At 39.0% G+C, this 19,422-nt stretch overlaps 2 protein-coding genes across 3 annotated transcripts in view; one reads left to right on the top strand and one right to left on the bottom strand.

Annotated features, from left to right (window-relative positions):
• ints6l (integrator complex subunit 6 like) overlaps nucleotides 1–4,288 on the top strand; it is a 32,173-nt gene extending 27,885 nt beyond the window's left edge. Inside the window, exons 17-18 of the mRNA XM_088344452.1 lie at nucleotides 714–807; nucleotides 2,218–4,288. Coding sequence (XP_088200578.1) covers nucleotides 714–807; nucleotides 2,218–2,320 — 197 coding nt within the window. The 3' untranslated portion in view covers nucleotides 2,321–4,288. The remainder of the gene's footprint in view (nucleotides 1–713; nucleotides 808–2,217) is intronic.
• A 1,763-nt stretch (nucleotides 4,289–6,051) lies between these two features.
• Nucleotides 6,052–19,373, bottom strand: mmgt1 (membrane magnesium transporter 1). Of its 2 annotated transcripts, none has more exons than XM_088344455.1 (4): nucleotides 19,299–19,373; nucleotides 12,006–12,058; nucleotides 11,824–11,927; nucleotides 6,052–6,801 (listed from the first exon to the last, which is right to left on the bottom strand). In XM_088344455.1, exons 1-4 carry the CDS (start codon nucleotides 19,318–19,320, stop codon nucleotides 6,654–6,656), a joined length of 327 nt encoding a protein of 108 aa, XP_088200581.1. In that variant the 5' UTR covers nucleotides 19,321–19,373; the 3' UTR covers nucleotides 6,052–6,653. The 2 variants fall into 2 exon arrangements, with proteins under 2 accessions (XP_088200581.1, XP_088200582.1); XM_088344456.1 differs by lacking the exon at nucleotides 19,299–19,373 and adding an exon at nucleotides 12,323–12,484.
• Between the last annotated feature and the right edge of the window lie 49 nt (nucleotides 19,374–19,422).

The raw sequence follows: 19,422 nt of genomic DNA, 5'->3' as shown, positions 1-19,422 counted from the left end.
GCAATTCCTCTTATTAAGCGATAATAAACATGACAAACACAATGGAGCACCTATTTACTCACAGCACGACAGACTATGTAGAATACTGCGACAATACATTAATCCCTTGCTTATCGCGGTTTACTTAAGACTGTTTTTCTACTTTGCGAATTTTCATCACGCATTGTGTTCTGCATTTGGATCGGCCAAACAGTCGCCTTTGTAAAGTGCAGTACTTGTATTTGTTAAACAAATGCTTGAGCCTGTGAACTGGGTTTGTTCATTGGTTTCAATGTCTAATAGAGTATTTATCACATAAATAAATAAATAAATAAATAAATAAATAAATAAATAAATAAAGGTTTCTACTTCGTGGGTTTGGACTGAGGAGGGACATTTTTGGAACGCAAACCCCGTGAAAAACGACGGTTTATTGTAAAAGCAACCTACGACCTACCTATGCTGTCGTCTAATGACCAAGACGATTTGAATACAAGCAGAAATAGGCAAGAAGAGATCCGTCTAACATGTACAAAATACGGCGTAGACAATTTTAAATAATCAAAAAGTGTACAAAATACAGGGAAAAATGTTAATTCCAATGTAACACAGCAGTTTAATATCCTTTTCAAGCTTTTGTGATAAAATAAAGGTTGAAATTGTCTTAAATACCTCAACAGGTTGTCAAAGTGACTTAAAACGTCATTTACTGTTTGTTTGTTTTTCCTCAACAGACTTCAAGGCAATACTCAGTCTACTGCAGCAGGTCAAAGGCCCGGTCAACGTCCAACGTTATTTTATCCAACATGCCATCAAAGAGGCCATCAGGTAATAGACTGCACATACATAGTCTGCCACATGCATATTAAAGTCGCTAAAATATTCTTTTGGGGGAAATAAAATGTTTCTACTTATTTTAATGCATTGTTTCTTTGAGCAATACTCCAACTTTCACCACAAAATTACACAATATTACCAAAAAGTTGTTTTCAAACAAACGGAGATGCAAAAAAATATTGTCAAAAAAAAACAAAAACAGTGCAGTAAATTGTTACAGTAATCTCTCGTTTTTTTCTATACTGTAAAATAAAAAAATAAGATAAAATCCTCTTGCTGCATGCATGCATTGCACTAAGGGGCAGAAATTATTTCAGGACACTACTTTTTTACTTCACATGATACTTTGTGGCCATCATGTGGACATATAGAAAGGTGAATTTACTTTCCTTTAGGCAGGGTTCGGCAATCCAAAAGGTTTAAAGAGATTAATTGGGCCAAAAAATGCCTGGAGTTACAAAAAAATTAAAATCTTGTGTAAGCCTTACAAGGAAGAAAACACCTACTACATCTATCTATAGTCATTGGCAAACGTTAAGAATGTGTCCTGTTTGTCCTCCAACAGAAACCATGTATTTTTCCATTATCAAACATGTTTGGGAAAAGTGCCAGGGAGCCACTATGGAGCGCCAAAGAGCTGTGTCTCCAGAGCAAGTTTGACGGGTGGAGAAGTAAAACTTTTCTGGGGATAGAAAGCATTTTCCTTTCCATTTTGGTGCTTTTACGGGTCATTTTGTTGACAAGATGGCTTTAGAAAAATTTGGTATTGAAAAAGATTTGCGCGTACGTACTTAGGTTGGTTAAGCTGATTCGTGTACAACTCAGACCGCAATGTCATTGATGTACAAGCAGACACAGGCAGAAAAGGGGTAGGGGGACTGTTTCGTCGATCAGAATGCAGGACACAAGGCATGATGAAAATGGAAACCGCAAGACTGTAATTTAATTACTTCATGTTGAGGTTTTGAGTTTTTCCTTGCCCTCATGTAGGTTTTAGATCAGGGGATGGTGTAAAAATGGTCAGTAGTTTGCTATAATCCTTGGTCAGTGCAGCCCTTTGAGACTCCTTGTGATAAAGGGCTATACAAATAAACATGACTTGACTTGACTTTACTAGAACAATTGAAGTAAATGTTTTGTGCTACAAGTAACGCTTGAATAAAACTGTAAGTAATTCACTGCTGTTTATACTCTTATAACTTAGGTTTCTGCCGTGTTAAAAATTACATTTCATCTTACTTTTCTGTTTTAAGTTTTTATTTCGTGTTAATCCTGGAATGTTGTTCTAACCAATGTTCAATACATTATTATCAATGACAATAAAGACAATCCTAATTTTACACTTTTGTTGAACCAATTATGATTTGCATCCATCTCCTGACCCTGAATAATCTCTTGCAGGTTCAAGAAGCGGATGCTTATTCAGCAGTTAGAGCTCACTCTCATCAAACTGGACGAAAATCGCGGGATGTCGTCACAGTTTCCCGATGATCCGGGAAGTTAAGGCACACCAATTGAGCCGACACCGGAAAGACGGGCCAAAAAGACAAAAAGGACGAGCGTAGGACAGCGGCGCTATTATGAGAACGCTCTTACATCACAGGGGAAGGCTTATCCGCACCACACGTCCATCGGGGATCAGTCGGTTGAATTTATGACTATAATCCCTTGCAGACCGATGGATGACATCCAGAAGACAAACACTCCACCACTCTTGAATGGCAGCACGGATATTTCTTCAGCTGGTCTGAAATGTGCTTTTAAGAAGCATTCTTTTGAAACAATAACCTGGTAGCTCTTATTTCCGTCGCCTCCTTATTGCTCTCTTTCTGAATCTGCCACTGATATGTGTGCATCTTTAATTTGATGTTCTGATAGCAATATACAGCAGCAGACCATAGTTGATTGATAAGTTTTAAGTTTAGTGGACGCTCAAAATAAAGAGAGAAGACGTCAATGGATTTTGACCTTGCACGAACAAGGTACAGGGGCCAAACATCAGATAAGAAATACTGACCTGTTTTAAATGCCCTTAACTGGGCCCCATTCTTTTTATTACATCATCTAGGTTACAAAAGCATATCCGCCCTAAAGTTTGTGAAAAATCGGAACAGCAAGAAGATTGGCCGATAATGACATTAATGTAAACAGTGGTTAATAGTCAAAATAACGAACTGGCATCCTATGCAGTCTCCTTATTAGGTGTCCAATGTTAAAACACAATAAACTTATCTGTACAGTAATCCCTCATAGTATTGCGGTTTAGCTACTTTTAGGATTTTAATCATGCATTGTTTTGCCTGTGCGTCAATAACGTTGCGGTCTAAGTTGTACATGTTGCTTGACGAACGTAAATTACGTACACAATTCTTCTAAATATTTTTGAATTTTAAAGTCAACATAATGTTCTGGACTGACAACCGTACCAATAGACAGACGATGATGTTTTTTATCGCCAACAAAGTTTGACTTCTCGACCAGTTAAATGGCAGTAAAAGCTGTTTTCCATAACATGATGGCGACAAAATATCATCTGGAGTAAAAAAGTAATGTTCTGAAATCCTTTTGGTCCCTCAGTGCAATACAGTATAACAGCAAGACCATTTTTAAAATTATAATTTGACAGCACAGGAATCATAAAGTACAACAGTTTTATTTGTCAAATCAACACTTGATCCGGTAAATAGGGTTTGGTTTTCGGGTTTAAATTCATAATACAGTTTTTAATTAATGAATAAAGGTTTCTACATTGTGGATTTCGGCTTTCGCGGCACTATTTTGCAAAAAAATAGGGAATACTGTACTGATGAGGGCCCCCCTTCGTTGATAATGTTTGAATCTCATAATTACTGTTAATCCAATTGAAATAGTGTGACCTAATGAGGTTTTATTCCTAAACTTGAAGACATTTAAATAACCTACAAAAAATCCAAAATGCATAAACATTATCAGCTAAGGTGATTGAGAGCTGAAATGACATGTTGCAAACATGCGATAGTATTTTTTAAGCTTGAATTTGACTGACAGGTCTTTTTGAGTAGTAGTAATAATATTAATGTATCAGTGTTAGAAAATATATGATGATGAAAGGTCTTTAAGGACACGCACAAGTTTTGCAAACAGTTTTTTAGAAATTGACTATGACTATAGACCAGGAAATGGCTTTCCATACTTTCAGTTTCTAAAAGAATTCCAAATGATGAGGATTTTCTTTTCCTTCTGTGGTGTTGCCACTTCCCTGGAGTATGCCAGTTTTCATTTTGCTGCTTCGAGGATCCAATGACCCCGAGCTTTGTTTTTGTTTTGTTGACCAATGTACACAAACTACTGTTTCATGTTCATAAGGCAGACTGATTATTTTTGTGAATTTGTTCATCTCAGAGGAAGACAAATATTTTGAAAGTCAATTTTGTAAAAGTAGAGTTTTATTGGATTTTTGTACAAAAACAAATAAACCGCCTCTAAAACGGTATGCAGGGTTTCCAAGTGTGATTTGTTTTACGAGCCAAGACTTTCTGGTTTTGTGTCATGTTGACTTTTCTGTTTAAGTAAACGGGAGACTGAGCTCTCTCAAGGATGGCTCGCCGATTTCGCGCAGCAAACATTCCAAGCAAGCAAAACAGAACAATAGCAACTTGCTCTTCGTCACACTGCTTGCATTCTGCATCTAAATTGGAATAAAATAAACCTGTAATGAGCCCAGTAAACGACATCAGCGTCAAATTTCCTTTGAAATCATCCCCCAGCCTCTCCTGGAAAAAATGCTGCACCCATCAAACCAATTTTATATTTTAACATATTGTTACAATGTTGATCATTTAATTTTCAAACAAAACCTTTGCTTTGACTTCGGTCTAATAAACAAAAGGGCAAATAAAACCCTAAATGAGTTATGTACAGGTTTTCTGTTCCCTCCTGGGAAATTCCGATTCCTTGGACATTTAGAAATCTTGGTGTTCCGAGTGGTGAACTACCCAGAGGATGTTCTATGCCGTTTAACACAAAATGGTGCAGAGGCACTTTTAACTTGTCTTACTCCCGGAGTTTAGGCCCTTAGTTCTAAAAAGTTTGCTTGATGACATAAGACATGGGTATCAAATGGCTACTACATTTATTAAAAGTCACTTAATTGGCTTCTCTAATTGTTGTTAAAAGTGTCAATAAAATTGTTCAAACCAAAAAACCTTTAATCTTGTGTTAACAAACGAGTTGCCATGGATGAAAGGGATCATTACTGTTTGAGGATATACGTAGAAGACAGAACAAGCAGTGCAGAGACCACACAACACCGACATACCTTTTGCAAGGGTCATAGTACTTAGGGAGTTTGTATTTTTGAGTACTGGGCACCTGGCTCGACTTGACATTTTACATTAAAGGGACATTGTGCAATATTTGACAACTAGATGTCCCTGTACAGTGTAGTGCAACCAAAAACGAGTGCTACAATGCACAAGGAAGAATACAAACTACGGAGACTTGTGACCAAACTGGCAAACCTACGCCAGGATAAACACATAAGACTTAACCTTTTGAGACCCAAGCTCTTGTTTGATATGCAGTGTACACACATGTGTATGCCAGGTTTTCGTGGTTTAAAAGAGAAATGAGATAAAAGGAATGTCAAGTTAGACGAACATATTTACAAGGTAGTGCTTGGAGATTGGCTTGAATTGTACTATTATGTGACTGTAATCTGACAGATGGGTTATTTTAAGCAAAACACAATTCAGTTTCAAGTAACAGAAACGTTCCAAAAAGCCAATTCAGCAGATAACGTACGTGAAATGAAAATAACGACTCTTATCCGTGAGTAGCGGTACGGTTTCGAAGTAGACCAAAATATGAAGAGGTGGGCGGTTTAAGGAATAATGAGTTCTGATATGGTTTGAAATTACCTCATTGGAGGAGACGCTGACAATGAGATATTTTGTGGTTGAAATGTAAGAAGAATTGCCGGTTTGGTAACAGTCTATCGGACAGTAATTTGTATTTTCCAGTCTATAAGGTGCACTTGATTATAAAGCACTTTTGAATGTGACAATTTTTGCTGTGCCTGATAGTCCAGGAAATACGGTTCATTAGTTAGAGGCTGATGAGCATAACTGCTACCTGTGGTGAAAGAAGACAAAATGTGGTTTAGGAATCCCAAGAAAGTAAAACAGAGTTAAGATGTTGGTGCACACCTTTCTCAATTTGTTCCAATTCAGTTCTTAAAATGTCAAACATCAAGGGTAAAATCTTGGTTTCTTTTATTAAATTATACATCAAGAAAATGTCAACGAAAACAGATGTATCATCATTCTCTTCCAAACAAATGTTAGCATGAGAGCGATTAGTCAATAGTTCTGTTCCTCCCATGTGCTGTCACATACATTTAACAGGAACCTTCTGCTTCAGGACCCCTAACTAAAAAAAACTAACTAAATAGAGCGCCAGCAAATGAAAATTGATCAATAGAAGAAAAGAAAACATCTTTTTTACCCTTCATACAGAGAATATTCAGTGCAAAGGAGAGAAATATCCCAAGTCGTGTCAGAAGGGACACCATGGCTAGACATTTCTCTTATGTAAGAATCCGAAGCATTCCTGTACTGTATATACAAAGAAACTGAAGGTTGGCACACTGGTGGACGTGACTACTTCAGTGAACAGAAGTGCATGTTTGTACAGCATGATGGAGATTATGTACAAATACATGATCAAATCCCAGAAAAGTCGGGGACAGTGAATTGTACCTCTTCCCCTTCTTTCTAATGACAACAAGAACAAAAGAAAAATAAGAATCCTATCTGAAATTAGTATATTTTTTTCACAGGCATAGGTAAAGGCCAGTCTCAGTGCAAATGCTCCAGCTTGCGAAGCCGTAACGGGTTGGGAAGCGCTTGCTGAGAGGACGGCTCGTCCTCGGCCGTGTTGAACAGCACCCGTCCTCGGTGGTTGAAAAGGTAAAAAGACGGGTGATTCCTCAGTGTGTCGAATGTTCTGTAGACGAAAAAAAATGTGTTTTAGAATTAGACAGCAAGTTTTGAAAGTGAAGCACACCCTTAAAAGGACACTGTGATACTGAATTTGACCACTAGATGCCACTATATTGTGTAGTGCAACCAAAAATGAGTGACACAAAGCACAAGGAAGAATACAACTTAGAGAGACTCAAAGTGACCAAATCGCACCATTTCTCGTTAGATTTTTTTGCTCTTTGCTTTTTGGGATTTGCGAGTACCCGTAGCAGCAAGATGGCGGACAATCAGTCAATACTGGTAATTATCATATTTGTCACATCATATTGTCTACATTTTAGGTATAATTTTTGCCCCAAAGTGCAAGTTGACAAAACCACATAGTGCTTTAACTAATCTTTAATGTCAGAACAATTACATATGGTGACAGACAACTACATAGCATTTCACAAATCTGGGGAACATTAACAAATTAAAAGTGTACAAAATAGGCTAACCAAAACAAAGAACATTCCACATAATCTGAGCTAGACCTGCAATCACAGAATAAGAACCATAGATACACAAACTCCTTTAATTTACACTCCGCAACATGTCAAAACACTTTATGCCTAAAGTCTTAATCTTTATGATAATGTTACAAAATAATTAGACTAACAAAATCGTTCAGTTTCAATATTGTTACAAATAAACTAACCATTGCTTTAAAGGTTACAGGCCAGAAAAATCTGTCCACAGTATCAGGCTTTAATGCTGCTCGACGACAGGTCATGGTGTCCCCACCTACATTGATAACCCTCTCAGAGCTGGTTGCAGGGATACACAGGTAGACCCTTGCTAGCCAACTCTTTGTTGCTGCTTGGACTCAACACCCACTGGTCCTGTGCTTGTTGAACGCCAAAGAAATCATTAATAACTTAACATGTTCTTCCTTTTATCAAAACAACAGCAACAGCGCAGAATTTCCGCATGTTAGGTTCTCAGTGGTTTCCAGGATCTCTCTCCCCTTGCTAAAGTGCTTCCCGTTTTGAACTACAGACTTTTAATAATTACAATCATCATTATCAAAACCCAAACTTTAATTGTAGAGCGCCTAATCAGAAAAACATCACCAAGTGTTGTATTCCTCCCAAAGCCACACCACACAACATGTTTGGACTGTGTCTCACTTTGCAAACAGTTGATAGGGGAGTCAGATTTTAAATTCAAAACATTTGTCTACACGGGGGAATCTAATGAAACTAATGGTGCTCTGGTTAAAGTGATCACTGCACTACTACAATAAACATGCATTACACTAAGCCTACTATAGCACACTATATAAAGCCTACTTGTGTACAACAAGTCGTGATTGTGTATATTATATTTATATTTAGCTACATTGTGTCTCCTGCGGTGTTGGTGACGTTCGTATTAATGTCTTTACTCAACTCATTACTCAGACCACGATTCCTTTTTTTTGTAATCACGTCGATCAATCATCCTTAATAAACACATAATACAGACTAGGATCGCGACACTCGTTGTCGGAAGCACAATGCTGAGAAGCATAGGAACAAGCAAGAGGGCGTTTACATGAAAGGGATTTGGAATTCACCGGCTTTGGCGTGTGCGCCGCTGCACGTTGACGTAATTTCCTTAACATTTCAGTCACGGATGGTCACAAAATGGGGGTGGGAAAAAATATTCCCGAATATTAAAAATATTCGCGATCAGTTGAATGTCATATTTGCGACAGACCCAACTCTTGCTCTGGTCTGCAGTGTGTGATTGCGGACAGGCCGGGGTGGGGACAGCTTCCTGCTACAGTGGTCAAGCCCACGGTCAATCATCCAATCAGAAGGCGCGGGGTGGGTAGCGGCCCAGTTAAAGGCAGGAGAGAAAGGCTCGGCTGTAGAAATAATCAGCCCGTCGAAAGAAAAATAATATGCCGATACCAATATGTCAAATTCCCAAATATCAATGCCGATACTCGGTCGACCTCTAGCCAAAATACCTCCGAACAACTGAAGATGAGGGGCCTTTACTGTCTGGTATTCTGTAGCGATGTGTTCCTCAGCATGAATTCCTGAAGTGTGTGCAGAGTATTTTAGATGAGTGGTTCGAGGGGTGTGTTGGTGACGGATGCGGTGACCCCCGCGAAGTGGAGGTACCATGTGAATGATTCAAAACATGATGTGCTAGCTTTGAGTGTAGTTCGAAATAAAATCAGCAAAGAAACGCCCACAGAGTTGAAAGTCCCCTTCAGTACTGGGAATCACAGAAATATTCACTTCCAACTCTTTACAAGCATCTATGCACCCCTGCTTCAACTGTACCTTGTGAACGAGTTCTTCTAAAAGCAGGTGAAATTCTCTGCCAAAAAAGAAAAAACCCGCCTGGGTCCAAAAACTTTCGAAGAAATTAATGTTTTTAAATAAAAACGAATAAGCACTTTATTTTACCTCCTTACATCACTTTTTCACTTGCTGCACAAGGACAAAGTAACAGAACAATTCATGATACACTTTAACTCTGTTACGCTCTCAATACACTCTTCAAATGCAGTTTTTTGTATTTAGAGGATATTTGACACCCGTTTTATTGCACGCACTACATTTTTCTGTCCACAAGATGGCGTAGTCGGGAAAATGAATCATCTTGAAGCATCTACTTGTGTGTGTGCGTGCGGAGTATTTCCCTGTAGGCTTCATTGTTTTATAGGGTTTAATTTTGCTATTGCAGGTATGCAGGGTGTTGTCCTTCATCCCTTAATTGCTTATTTTGACCATGTAGTGTTTTTTTTCGCTTCACTCTGCATAGACCACTCTGGTCCTCATCTTCTTCGTCTCCTAGATGTTAGTCAGGACGTTGCATTTTCATTGCATAAGGGTGGTATAATTACACTTGTTAATAATCAAATGTTATCAAAGAACTTTTATCAATGTTGGCAAAAGTTACATGTCAATAATTATCGTAATAGTTTTATCGCCGGGGATGAGTATGAACTACCCGTAATATTTGTACTAAATAGGACAATCTCAGAAAATGTGTAAATTATGATAAAGTTCTTCCTTTTCGACAATGCAATAAAATGTCATACATTCTGGATTTATTACAAATCTAATTAAATATTGCAACCCTTTTATTTTTATATGTTGCTGATCATGTATTAACACCCACTTTTTCATCATCTTCTGATATTTTGAGTAGTGATAATCTAGTTTGAGCTATAATCATCAATAGAAAAACAATAAAAGACTTGAAAGATCACAGTTTGTTTATACACCTACATTTTTGACTGAGTCACTCTGGGTGATATTTCATTTGTCAATGTTCAGAGCTGTATTTGAGAACAAGCCACAGCATTTAGATGGACCAATAACTAGCATTTCGGTCTTTTCAGAGTTAAGGTGCAAGAAGTTGAGTGACATCCATTATTTTATCTCTGAGGCAGGCCTCAAAATTTCCACAGATTTGTGTGGCAGATTCCTCCATCGGAACTTACAGTTGAGTGTTATCTGCGTAGCAATGGAAACTGATATTATACTTGCGAATAATATCACCTAATGGAAGCATGTAAATGCTGAAAAGACAGGGGCCAAGTACTGAACCCTGCGAAACACCACAGGTAACGCTAAAGGCCTTAGATGTCTTTTCATTATATTTAACACAGTGCGTCCTATCAGAGAGGTAGGATCTGAACCATAAGAGGACGGTTCCTGAGAGACCAATCCATTTTTCCAACCGTTTTAGTAAGATATTATGGTCCACAGTGTCAAAGGCAGCACTAAGGTCCAGCAGCAGCAAGAGTGATGTGGCGCCGGAGTCCATTGCCAATAGAAGATCATTGATTACCTTAACCAGGGCCGTCTCAGTCGAGTGGTTAGCCCTGAATCCCGATTGCATTGTTTCAAAAAGATTGCTCTTGGATATAAAATCATTCAGCTGCTATGCATCAACTTTTTCAAGTACTTTAGAAAGAAACGGTCGGTTTGACACAGGTCTATAATTACGCTTTCTGGATCAAGGTTGGGTCGTTTCAGTGTAGGCTTAATAACAGCGGACTTAAAAGCCATTGGAACTACACCTGAGGAGAATGATAGGTTTAGAATATTTAGAACTGAATGTGCAAGGACCCCAAAAACACATTTTATCAGCGAACTCGGAAACGGGTCAAACAGGCAAGTAGACGGTTTGGCCGTATTTGAGTTTTTCCTTGCCCTCATGTAGGTTTTAGATCAGGGGATGGTGTAATTATAGTCTGTGGTTTGCAATAATTTGTGGTCTGTGCAGCCCTTTGAGACTCTTTGTGATTAAGGGCTATACAAATAAACATGACTTGACTTAAAAAGATGATGTATTATAACATTGCAGAAAATAAACTTTATAATTGTGTATGAATAATAATGACTTAAGTTAACTAACATGGAATAGGTAAGCCAGCAAGTGAATTTATTTGTAATGAGCTAGAGTCTTGTAAGGGGAGTTGGTATCATGAAAATGTCATACTGTACATCCCTAATGCTGATCTCAGGAAATATATAAATCCTTTAAGTGTCTAAACAATATATTAAGGGATGGAAATAGTCATGATTATTGAACTTGATTTATATTGAAATCACGTTGAATAATAATGATGATGATTACTGAGCAGCTGCTTAATTTCGTGCACAAATTCGGTTACATTTTTTCCAGCAAATGCAAAGCACCCAGCCTTAACTTGTTACAAGAATGAAGTATTTTGAGTTATATTGATATATATAGACTTCCCTGGTTTTAGATTGGAGATCTTGTAATCGGTAGTCTGTACAGCTCTTTGAGACTTCTTGTGATTAAGGGCTATTCAAATAATCATGACTTCAATATCAAAATACATTGTGAAAAATCTGCAAACGTCAAGACTGTCCAAAGCAAGGAAGCACTCGACACTGATTAATTCCAGTAAATGTGCTTGAAATACAAAGTGTTTTGATGCACCAAAGTTGTTAGTGCATTATTTTTTTCATCCAAGCTCAATAGCCAGACGAAATACTCATTAGTTCAAGTGGATCGTGCAGCTTACTTGTTCTTGAGCTCTGAAGACGCGTCCATGTCTTTAAATTCTCCAGCAATATGCACAATACCATAACAGGTCATGACAAATGACAGCAATGTCTGTAGAACAATCTGCAGCAACAACAACAAAAAACACAGGTTATAGTGAGATTGTCATGAGCGACAAAAATCTTAACTAGTGAAACTCACGTCAATTGGCAGGGTTTCGTTTTCCTTCTCAGTAAGTCGCATGTAAGATCGATCTGAAAGAAAAGGAAACAAACACGACAACTGAACATGAAGGTGTCATTTTAAAAATCGTAAACGAAGCAGCACACAAGGCGACTATAAAATGAGGATGCAGAGATGTCTGCGTGCACCTATCTAAACTGACTTAGCATCCCGAAAGCTAGCAATTGCTCGGCAAGGCCAAGCGAGACCCTAAATGGATTTCCTTCACCAGAGACTTTCTCCCCAAAGACAACTATTTTAATACGTGTGGAGCGATTCCACGCCACTAAACTCACGCTGTGCCGCCGAAAACGCTGCGTGTGCTAAGGCAAAAAGTCCTACGCCGACGACACCTTTCCAAAAAGACGACGCCATTTTCAACGGGACTGCTGTGGTCGCTTGTGCAGTGCCGTAAAACCAAACAGTGTCGTAAAACGTCGCTAAGCCACAGATACGGTTTGGTAAGTTGGATAAATTAATCACTAGGGTCGTAGGAGCAACATTTCATGTGGTGTGTCTTGGGCAAGTACAGCCTGGTAGCGCCCATTCCTCTCCAGGCAATAGCAAAATGAATGGTCAGCTCTAGATCACTCCCTCATTCGCCACTTTTCATACCACTCAATACGGGAATCATATTTCATTTTGACTTTTACATTTATATGCAATGATAAGGAACAGTATAGCTCATTGTATGTGTAGCAAAAACCTGTTATCCACAAAAAATATCAAAGATTAAAAAAAAATTGTCAACGAATTTATTTTCCTTTGGTCGTATCATTAAATTTAATATATTTCCGCAATGTGCAAGTTGTATAAATATAATATAAGTAAGAATCTCCTCACCTGTGTTGAGGTAAACATGACATAATTATGATTTTTACTTTATTTTATTTATGTTTTTATGTATTTCTGGAGCACTTTTTTTCCCTTTGAATTTTTTAACCCTGTTTTGTTGCTTGATTGTTTTTTTTTTTTTTAAAGAAAATTAATATATATATATATTAATATATATATATATATATATATTTTTGGTTTGAACAAATTTATTGACACTAATAACAAAAAAAACAATCATGACAATCACAACAGCAATCAAGCACATTCACAATATTATGTTCCAATATGATGTTATTACCAGCAAACAAGTGAGGATTTGAACAACCCCTCTCGAAAATCCTATTAGCAATCAAGCATATTCACAATTTCATTATATGACATATTTGTTAGTGTCAATAGATTTGTCCAGGCCAAAGTTGATTGGCCTGAACAAATCCCCCGACACCAACAACAGAAAACAATTATGACCAAGGTGGACGCATCAGGTTAGCACTGCTCGTTCTATGCGATTATACTGTCATTGGCTTCGTTTTAAAGAGTATTGTTAATTATTAATGTTTCAATTCTAACAATTTTGACATAGAAGTAAAGCAGCCGAGTCCTGCCATGGCCGGGCATAATACCGGCGGACGGAGACGTAACTGCGTAAGATTCTTGCTCAAAGATGTTGTGGCAAATTCGGAGGGAATGTCAAGGCAGGATTTTATTAACAAGTTTGTTGAAAAGATTCTGAAGTTTAAAAAGGAGGAGGTACATGCTGTCATAAAAATGCCTTCTGGCAAGGGCTTTGATGTAAGTTTTGAAACAGCGGCTCTTTATCAAGAGTTTTGGAATCGCTTTGAGGGAGTGAGACCCCAGTTTTCTGGATTTACAGTGGAGAAGCTGACTGATAATACTAACAAAATTGTTATTGTTAGAATGTTTAGTGAAATAGTCAGTGCTGAGGACGTCTGTTATTGGTTGAGTAGATACTGCTCAGTTAAAGGCCAGGCTATGAAGGTGAGGTGTGAGAAAGGCTATTGGAATGGTGCCTGGAGGGTACCTGTCCAACTACGCCAAGATCCTCAGGGCTTTCAGGGACTAAAACAACTCCCGTCGACTATATTCCTGGGGGAAAACCGTGGCTTTATTCACTATCAAGGGCAACCGAAACTCTGTCGCAAATGTGGTGAGCATGGGCATTTGGCTGAGGTATGTGATCGAATTTTTTGTGGAAAGTGCAGAACAATTGGACATTCCTTTGAGGAATGTACCAATAGCAGAAAATGCAATCTCTGTGGAGAAACGAATCACCTCTATAGAAACTGCCCGAAATCGTTTGCTAACAAATTGAAAGCTGGGAAGGCAGTTAACAAAGACAACAAAGACAATGAAATGATGTCAGACAACATAGATAATGAAATGAATAAATGTAACAAAGACAATGAAATTAATAAAGTTATGGAAATACAAAATGAAAATGAACAAGAAATGAATGAAGTTATAAAAATACCCAATGAAGATGAACAGGAAATAAATAAAGTTATGGAAATACCCAACGAATTTGATCAAGAAATGCACAAAGACAATGGACAAGACAAACAAATTGAAAAAACAGATGTCCCTACCAAAAGCCCTGGAGGAGAGACCAGAGAATCAAATTTGAATCAGGAAGAACCTGGGAATTCTAATTCGATTTCTCATAAAATACATGAATTTGGACATGACAAACAAATAGAAAAGGCAACTGCCAGTCCAAAAGCACATATTGATCAGGAAGGGCCTGGAAGGGAGTCCGAATTAGCAAATTTGTTTGCTACGCCACTGCCGGGATTTGAAGAAGACAAACAAGTCGAAAAGGCGAACGACTCTCCAAAAACCCATAGGGGAACTGGAAAGAGGGGTAAAAGTAAGACCAAATTGGGAGCGGTGAAAACACAGGAAACAAATAGAAGAGATTTAGAAGAAAGCCGATTGCCGATGAACAAGCCCACAAGGGAACTGTATGAAGTTGAGACGGAGGAAGTCGGGGAAGGAAAAAATTTGACCTTTTGTGGGCAGGGAAGTAAGAGACCCCTTGACAGGTCCTCTGGCTCACCGCCTAACCCTGAAAAAAGGGGAAGACCTGGAACCACAGACAGAGAGTCGGAGGATTCCAGAGTATTCCCCAGTGAGTCCCCAAATGAGGTACTACTCTTAAGCGCTATGTCTGACACAGGTGACACTCTCGATCACCAAAGAATGGATTCAGATCCCCCGGTTTTGTCTAACTAATTTAAATACTTTAACAACAATTATGAACATTACATTCTCTACTATCAATGTGAGAAGTGTGAGATCAAAGGTTAAGGCTCACAGTGTTTTATCGTTCTTAAAAACTATCAGAACGGATGTGTTTTTACTACAAGAATGCTGCATCCCCTTTCTAAAAAATTATAAACAGTGGGAAGAGATTTGGCCATATCCGTCATTATGGAGTGGCTCAAATGAAAACCGTAACGATGGGGTAGCCATTTTAATAAACAACCCTCAACTCATCATAAAGGGGAGTACTGTGTTGAGAGACGGACGTGCAATCTTAGCAAGACTTTCTTATATAGGGAATGATTTTAACCTCATTAACATATACGGCCATGCCGACAGACAACTCAGGTACGAATTTTTAGAGGACATCCAGTCGCATATGCTAGGCCATCAACCACTAATCGTGGGAGGAGATTTTAATTGCATCCTAAGTAGGAAGGATAGAAAGAGGACCGATGAGGAGTTTAAAGTAGATAAAACATCAACTTTATTACAAGACATGTGCCGGACATTTAAACTGGTGGACTGTTTTAAATCCATACATCCAGGAGAAGAGGGCTTTACCTGGTTCAGTAGTGACAATGCCAGAGCCTCTCGAATAGACTACATATTTACAAGGGGTTTAGCACAGAGTGATGCAAGATTAATTCCTGTTTTTTTTTCGGATCACTTGCTACTGTCCTGCTCTCTCTCATTTCCTTCAGGTATGACTGTTGGGAAGGGTTTGTGGAAGTTAAACTGCTCTCTGCTGGAGGATGAAGCTCTAGTCGCACAATACAGAGAGCTGTACAAAGACTGGCAGACCCTTCAAGACTCGTATGATTCACGAGCAGAATGGTGGGAAGTGACAAAGAAACGAACACAGACCTTTTTTAAAAATGCAGGGAAAAACAAGAAACTTAAAGAGATGAAACGCATGTCGGGTCTACAAAGAAGACTCCAACGCTATTTCATCCTAACAGAAAAGGGGATGGACTTTAATGATGAAATCAAAGAGACCAAACAAGAACTAAACGCTTTGGCGGAAATAAAGAGTAAAGGCATCATAATAAGAAGCAGAGAAAGAGAAATAGAAGAAGGGGAAAAATGTACACGCTACTTTTTTAAAAAAATTATGAGCAAAAATGAGGGGCTTTTTAAACTTCAAAACGAGATCGGGCAAATAACAAAGGAAAGTAGTGAAATAACCAGATTGGTCGAAGACTACTACAAAAAATTATTTGAAAAGAAAGAAACACATGAGAATGAAATGGGGCATGTATTGGATCATATTTCAAGATCAGTGCGTCAAGACCCCTTTTTAACATCGGACTTTACCCAAGAATAACTGAATGATTGCATAAAAGCTATGAAAAAAGGCAAATCACCCGGGGAGGACGGACTCAACCTCGAATTTTACCGGACTTTTTGGGATTTTTTAGCACCAGATCTGATTACGGTTTTTAACGAATTTTCCAGTCGAGACAATATGCCAGACAGTTTCAGAATAGGGATAGTTACTCTATTGCACAAAAAAGGAGACAAAATTGACTTAAAAAACTGGCGACCTATAACACTTTTAAACGTGGACTGTAAAATTTTCAGCAAGCTTCTAGCGACACGAATGTCTGTAGTCTTTGGAGACTTGGTTGATCCAGACCAAACCTGTGCCATTGTGGGAAGGAAGATCAGCGACAGTCTCATGCTGATCCGTGACACCATTTGTTATGCGAGAGACAGAAACATGCGACTAGCGGTCCTAAACCTAGACTTTGAAAAAGCCTTTGATCGAGTCTCGCACCAATACCTCTTCAGGGTATTGCAAAAATGTGGTTTTCCCCAAAAATACATCAAGTGGGTAGGACTGCTATACCGAGACATCTACAGCAAATTCATGATTAACGGGAATTTATCGGAAGCAATCGAGGTCAACTGCGGTGTACGTCAAGGTTGCCCTATGTCTCCGCTTCTCTATGTTCTTTGCATTGAGCCTTTGGCACAAATGTTAAGAAAAGATAGATTTGTCGAAGGGATCAATATCCCAGGAAGTGGGGGACAAATTACCAAGTGTGTTTTGTACATGGATGATTTTAATATATTATGTACTGACCGCGCATCTATTGGAAGAGCCCTTGACTTGACTGACCTGTTTGGAAGGGCGTCTGGGTCAAGGCTAAATAGAGAAAAATCACAAGTAAAGTTTTATGGAATGTGGAAAGAGACAGAAAAGGCAGGACTCCCGCTGACGGTGTTAAAGACAGACCAGAAAATCCTAGGGATAAAATTCAATGCGGATGGAGGAGGCGAGACCAACTGGGATGACATGACAAGGAAAGTTAAGCAAAGACTTGTTTTTTGGTCACTGAGAAAACTGACAATAGAGGGGAAGGTCCTTATCATCAAAGCGATCATCCTCCCAATGCTTTTGTCAATCAGTTTAGTTTTTATGCCCAAAAGAAACGTGCTGTTACAACTGGACCGAGCCATCTTTCGCTTTGTCTGGGGATCAAAGTGGGAAAGGATAAAAAGAGATACAATGAAAAAGAAAAAGGAAAAAGGGGGAAAAGGAGTGCCTGACCTCCAGCTTTTCCTGGGAAGCAAATATGTCTCTCTCCACTTCCAAAACGCTGTGGGCCCACCCAACAACCCGAAAAGTCAAGCAATGACCCGGTTTTGGATGGGCTCATATTTGCGGAAGCGAAAGCTTGTACCAAACAATTGTTCGATTCCAGTTTCATTTGACTTGCCACCAACACATCTCTTTATTAGGGATTTTTTAAAGAAGTTTGATTTGGAAAAACAAGAATGTCACACTTTACAAAACCACAGGGCCCTTATTGCTATTGTGCAAGAGCGAGCAACAGTAAGCCCTGTGCGGGGGCTTGCGTTTGGCGAACCTACAACGGTTTGGAGCAACGTGAATCATCCTGCCCTCCCAAACAGACTAAGAGACTTGTCATGGATGGTGGCTCATGAAGTTCTCCCAGTCAGAGCCGTAATGCACCACCGAGGTATGTCGGCAACTTCGACGTGCCCTCGACCTGGCTGTGGCGCCCAGGAATCGGTGAGGCACCTTTTTTGTGAGTGCAGTGCTGCCGAGGTCTTGTGGACAATGGCCGACCAACTAGGAAAGTTCCCGGACTTGCCAGCAGGGGAGGTCCCTGATGCACAGTACGTGCTTTACGGGGTGAGTCGTTCGATGAGGTCTCAGAACGACTTTGCCAGGGACTGGCTCACTCTCGCCGCCATCAAGGACGCCATCTGGACCTCCAGAAACCTGCTGGTATGGAGGTGCAGGCAGATCCCCCCCGTGGCTGTGCTACAAATGGCTGCGGATACCATACAATCTGCGAGCGGCGGGGCTAGGACGCAGCAATAAAGAAGACTCGTCTGCACCCACCCAGAGGGGGGAACCGGAACTACACTGTGGGAGTCCCGGCAGCAACGGCATGGGTTGTGGAACCCAGACGGGAGAGGACCCACACAGAAGGGAGAAGACCCACACAGAGGACTGTAAGAATACTGCTTAGGAGGGTGGGATGGCAGAGCTACGCCCTTGCACAATAGTATTGCCTTTTACACGCTGGTTAACTACTGTTAAAAGAAAATAACTCTGAAATTGTTTAATTGATGAATATGCTTGATGGCTGTTGAGATTGTCGTTTTTGTCTTTGCTGCTGTTGGTGTCGGTGGATTTGTTCAGACCAAGGACAATCAACTTTGGCCTGGACGGATCTATCGACTCTAACAAAGATGTTATATAATGAAGTTGTGAATATGCTTGATTGCTAATATGTTTTTCGAGAGGGGTTGTTCAAACCTCACATTGTGTTTGCTGTTAAAAACGTCATATTGGAATATAATATTGTGAATATGCTTGATTGCTGTTGTGTTGGTCATATATATATATATATATATATATATATATATATATATATATATATATATATATATATATATATATATATCCATCCATCCATTATCTGCACTGCTAATCCTCAGTAGGGTCACGGGAGGGCCGGAGCCCATCTAAGCAATACAACTATATATATATATATATATATATATATATATATATATATATATATATATATATATATATATATATATATATATTGAAACTTTATAAAAAATAAATGCAAGAAATACTGGACATATGGGTTGAATGCATACCTGTCAACCTCCACGGCTCCATGCCCGTACAAACTGTCGTATTTTCCCGTACAAAATACAAAATAATCGTACTCTAAATTGTTTTTTTTCCGGAATGATGCATGATGGGAAATCCCCAGGCGGC

The sequence above is a fragment of the Urocampus carinirostris genome, chromosome 9, assembly GCF_059441175.1.
Source record: "Urocampus carinirostris isolate Australia breed hairy pipefish chromosome 9, RoL_Ucar_1.0, whole genome shotgun sequence".
Taxonomy (NCBI): domain Eukaryota; kingdom Metazoa; phylum Chordata; class Actinopteri; order Syngnathiformes; family Syngnathidae; genus Urocampus; species Urocampus carinirostris.
The sequence above is the reverse complement of the archived record's forward strand: the minus strand, read 5'-3'. Positions and strand labels throughout refer to the sequence as shown.

What these genes read in the sequence shown, in the direction of transcription:
- mmgt1 (XM_088344456.1), bottom strand. Translation starts at nt 12,401, where the DNA reads ATGGCGTCGTCTTTTTGGAAAGGTGTCGTCGGCGTAGGACTTTTTGCC. An exon ending in AGCGTTTTCGGCGGCACAGC is followed by an intron (nt 12,059 to 12,322) that starts GTGAGTTTAGTG and finishes CTTTTCTTTCAG; the next exon opens with ATCGATCTTACATGCGACTT. An exon ending in TCTTCAGAGCTCAAGAACAA is followed by an intron (nt 6,802 to 11,823) that starts GTAAGCTGCACG and finishes TTTCGTCTACAG; the next exon opens with AACATTCGACACACTGAGGA.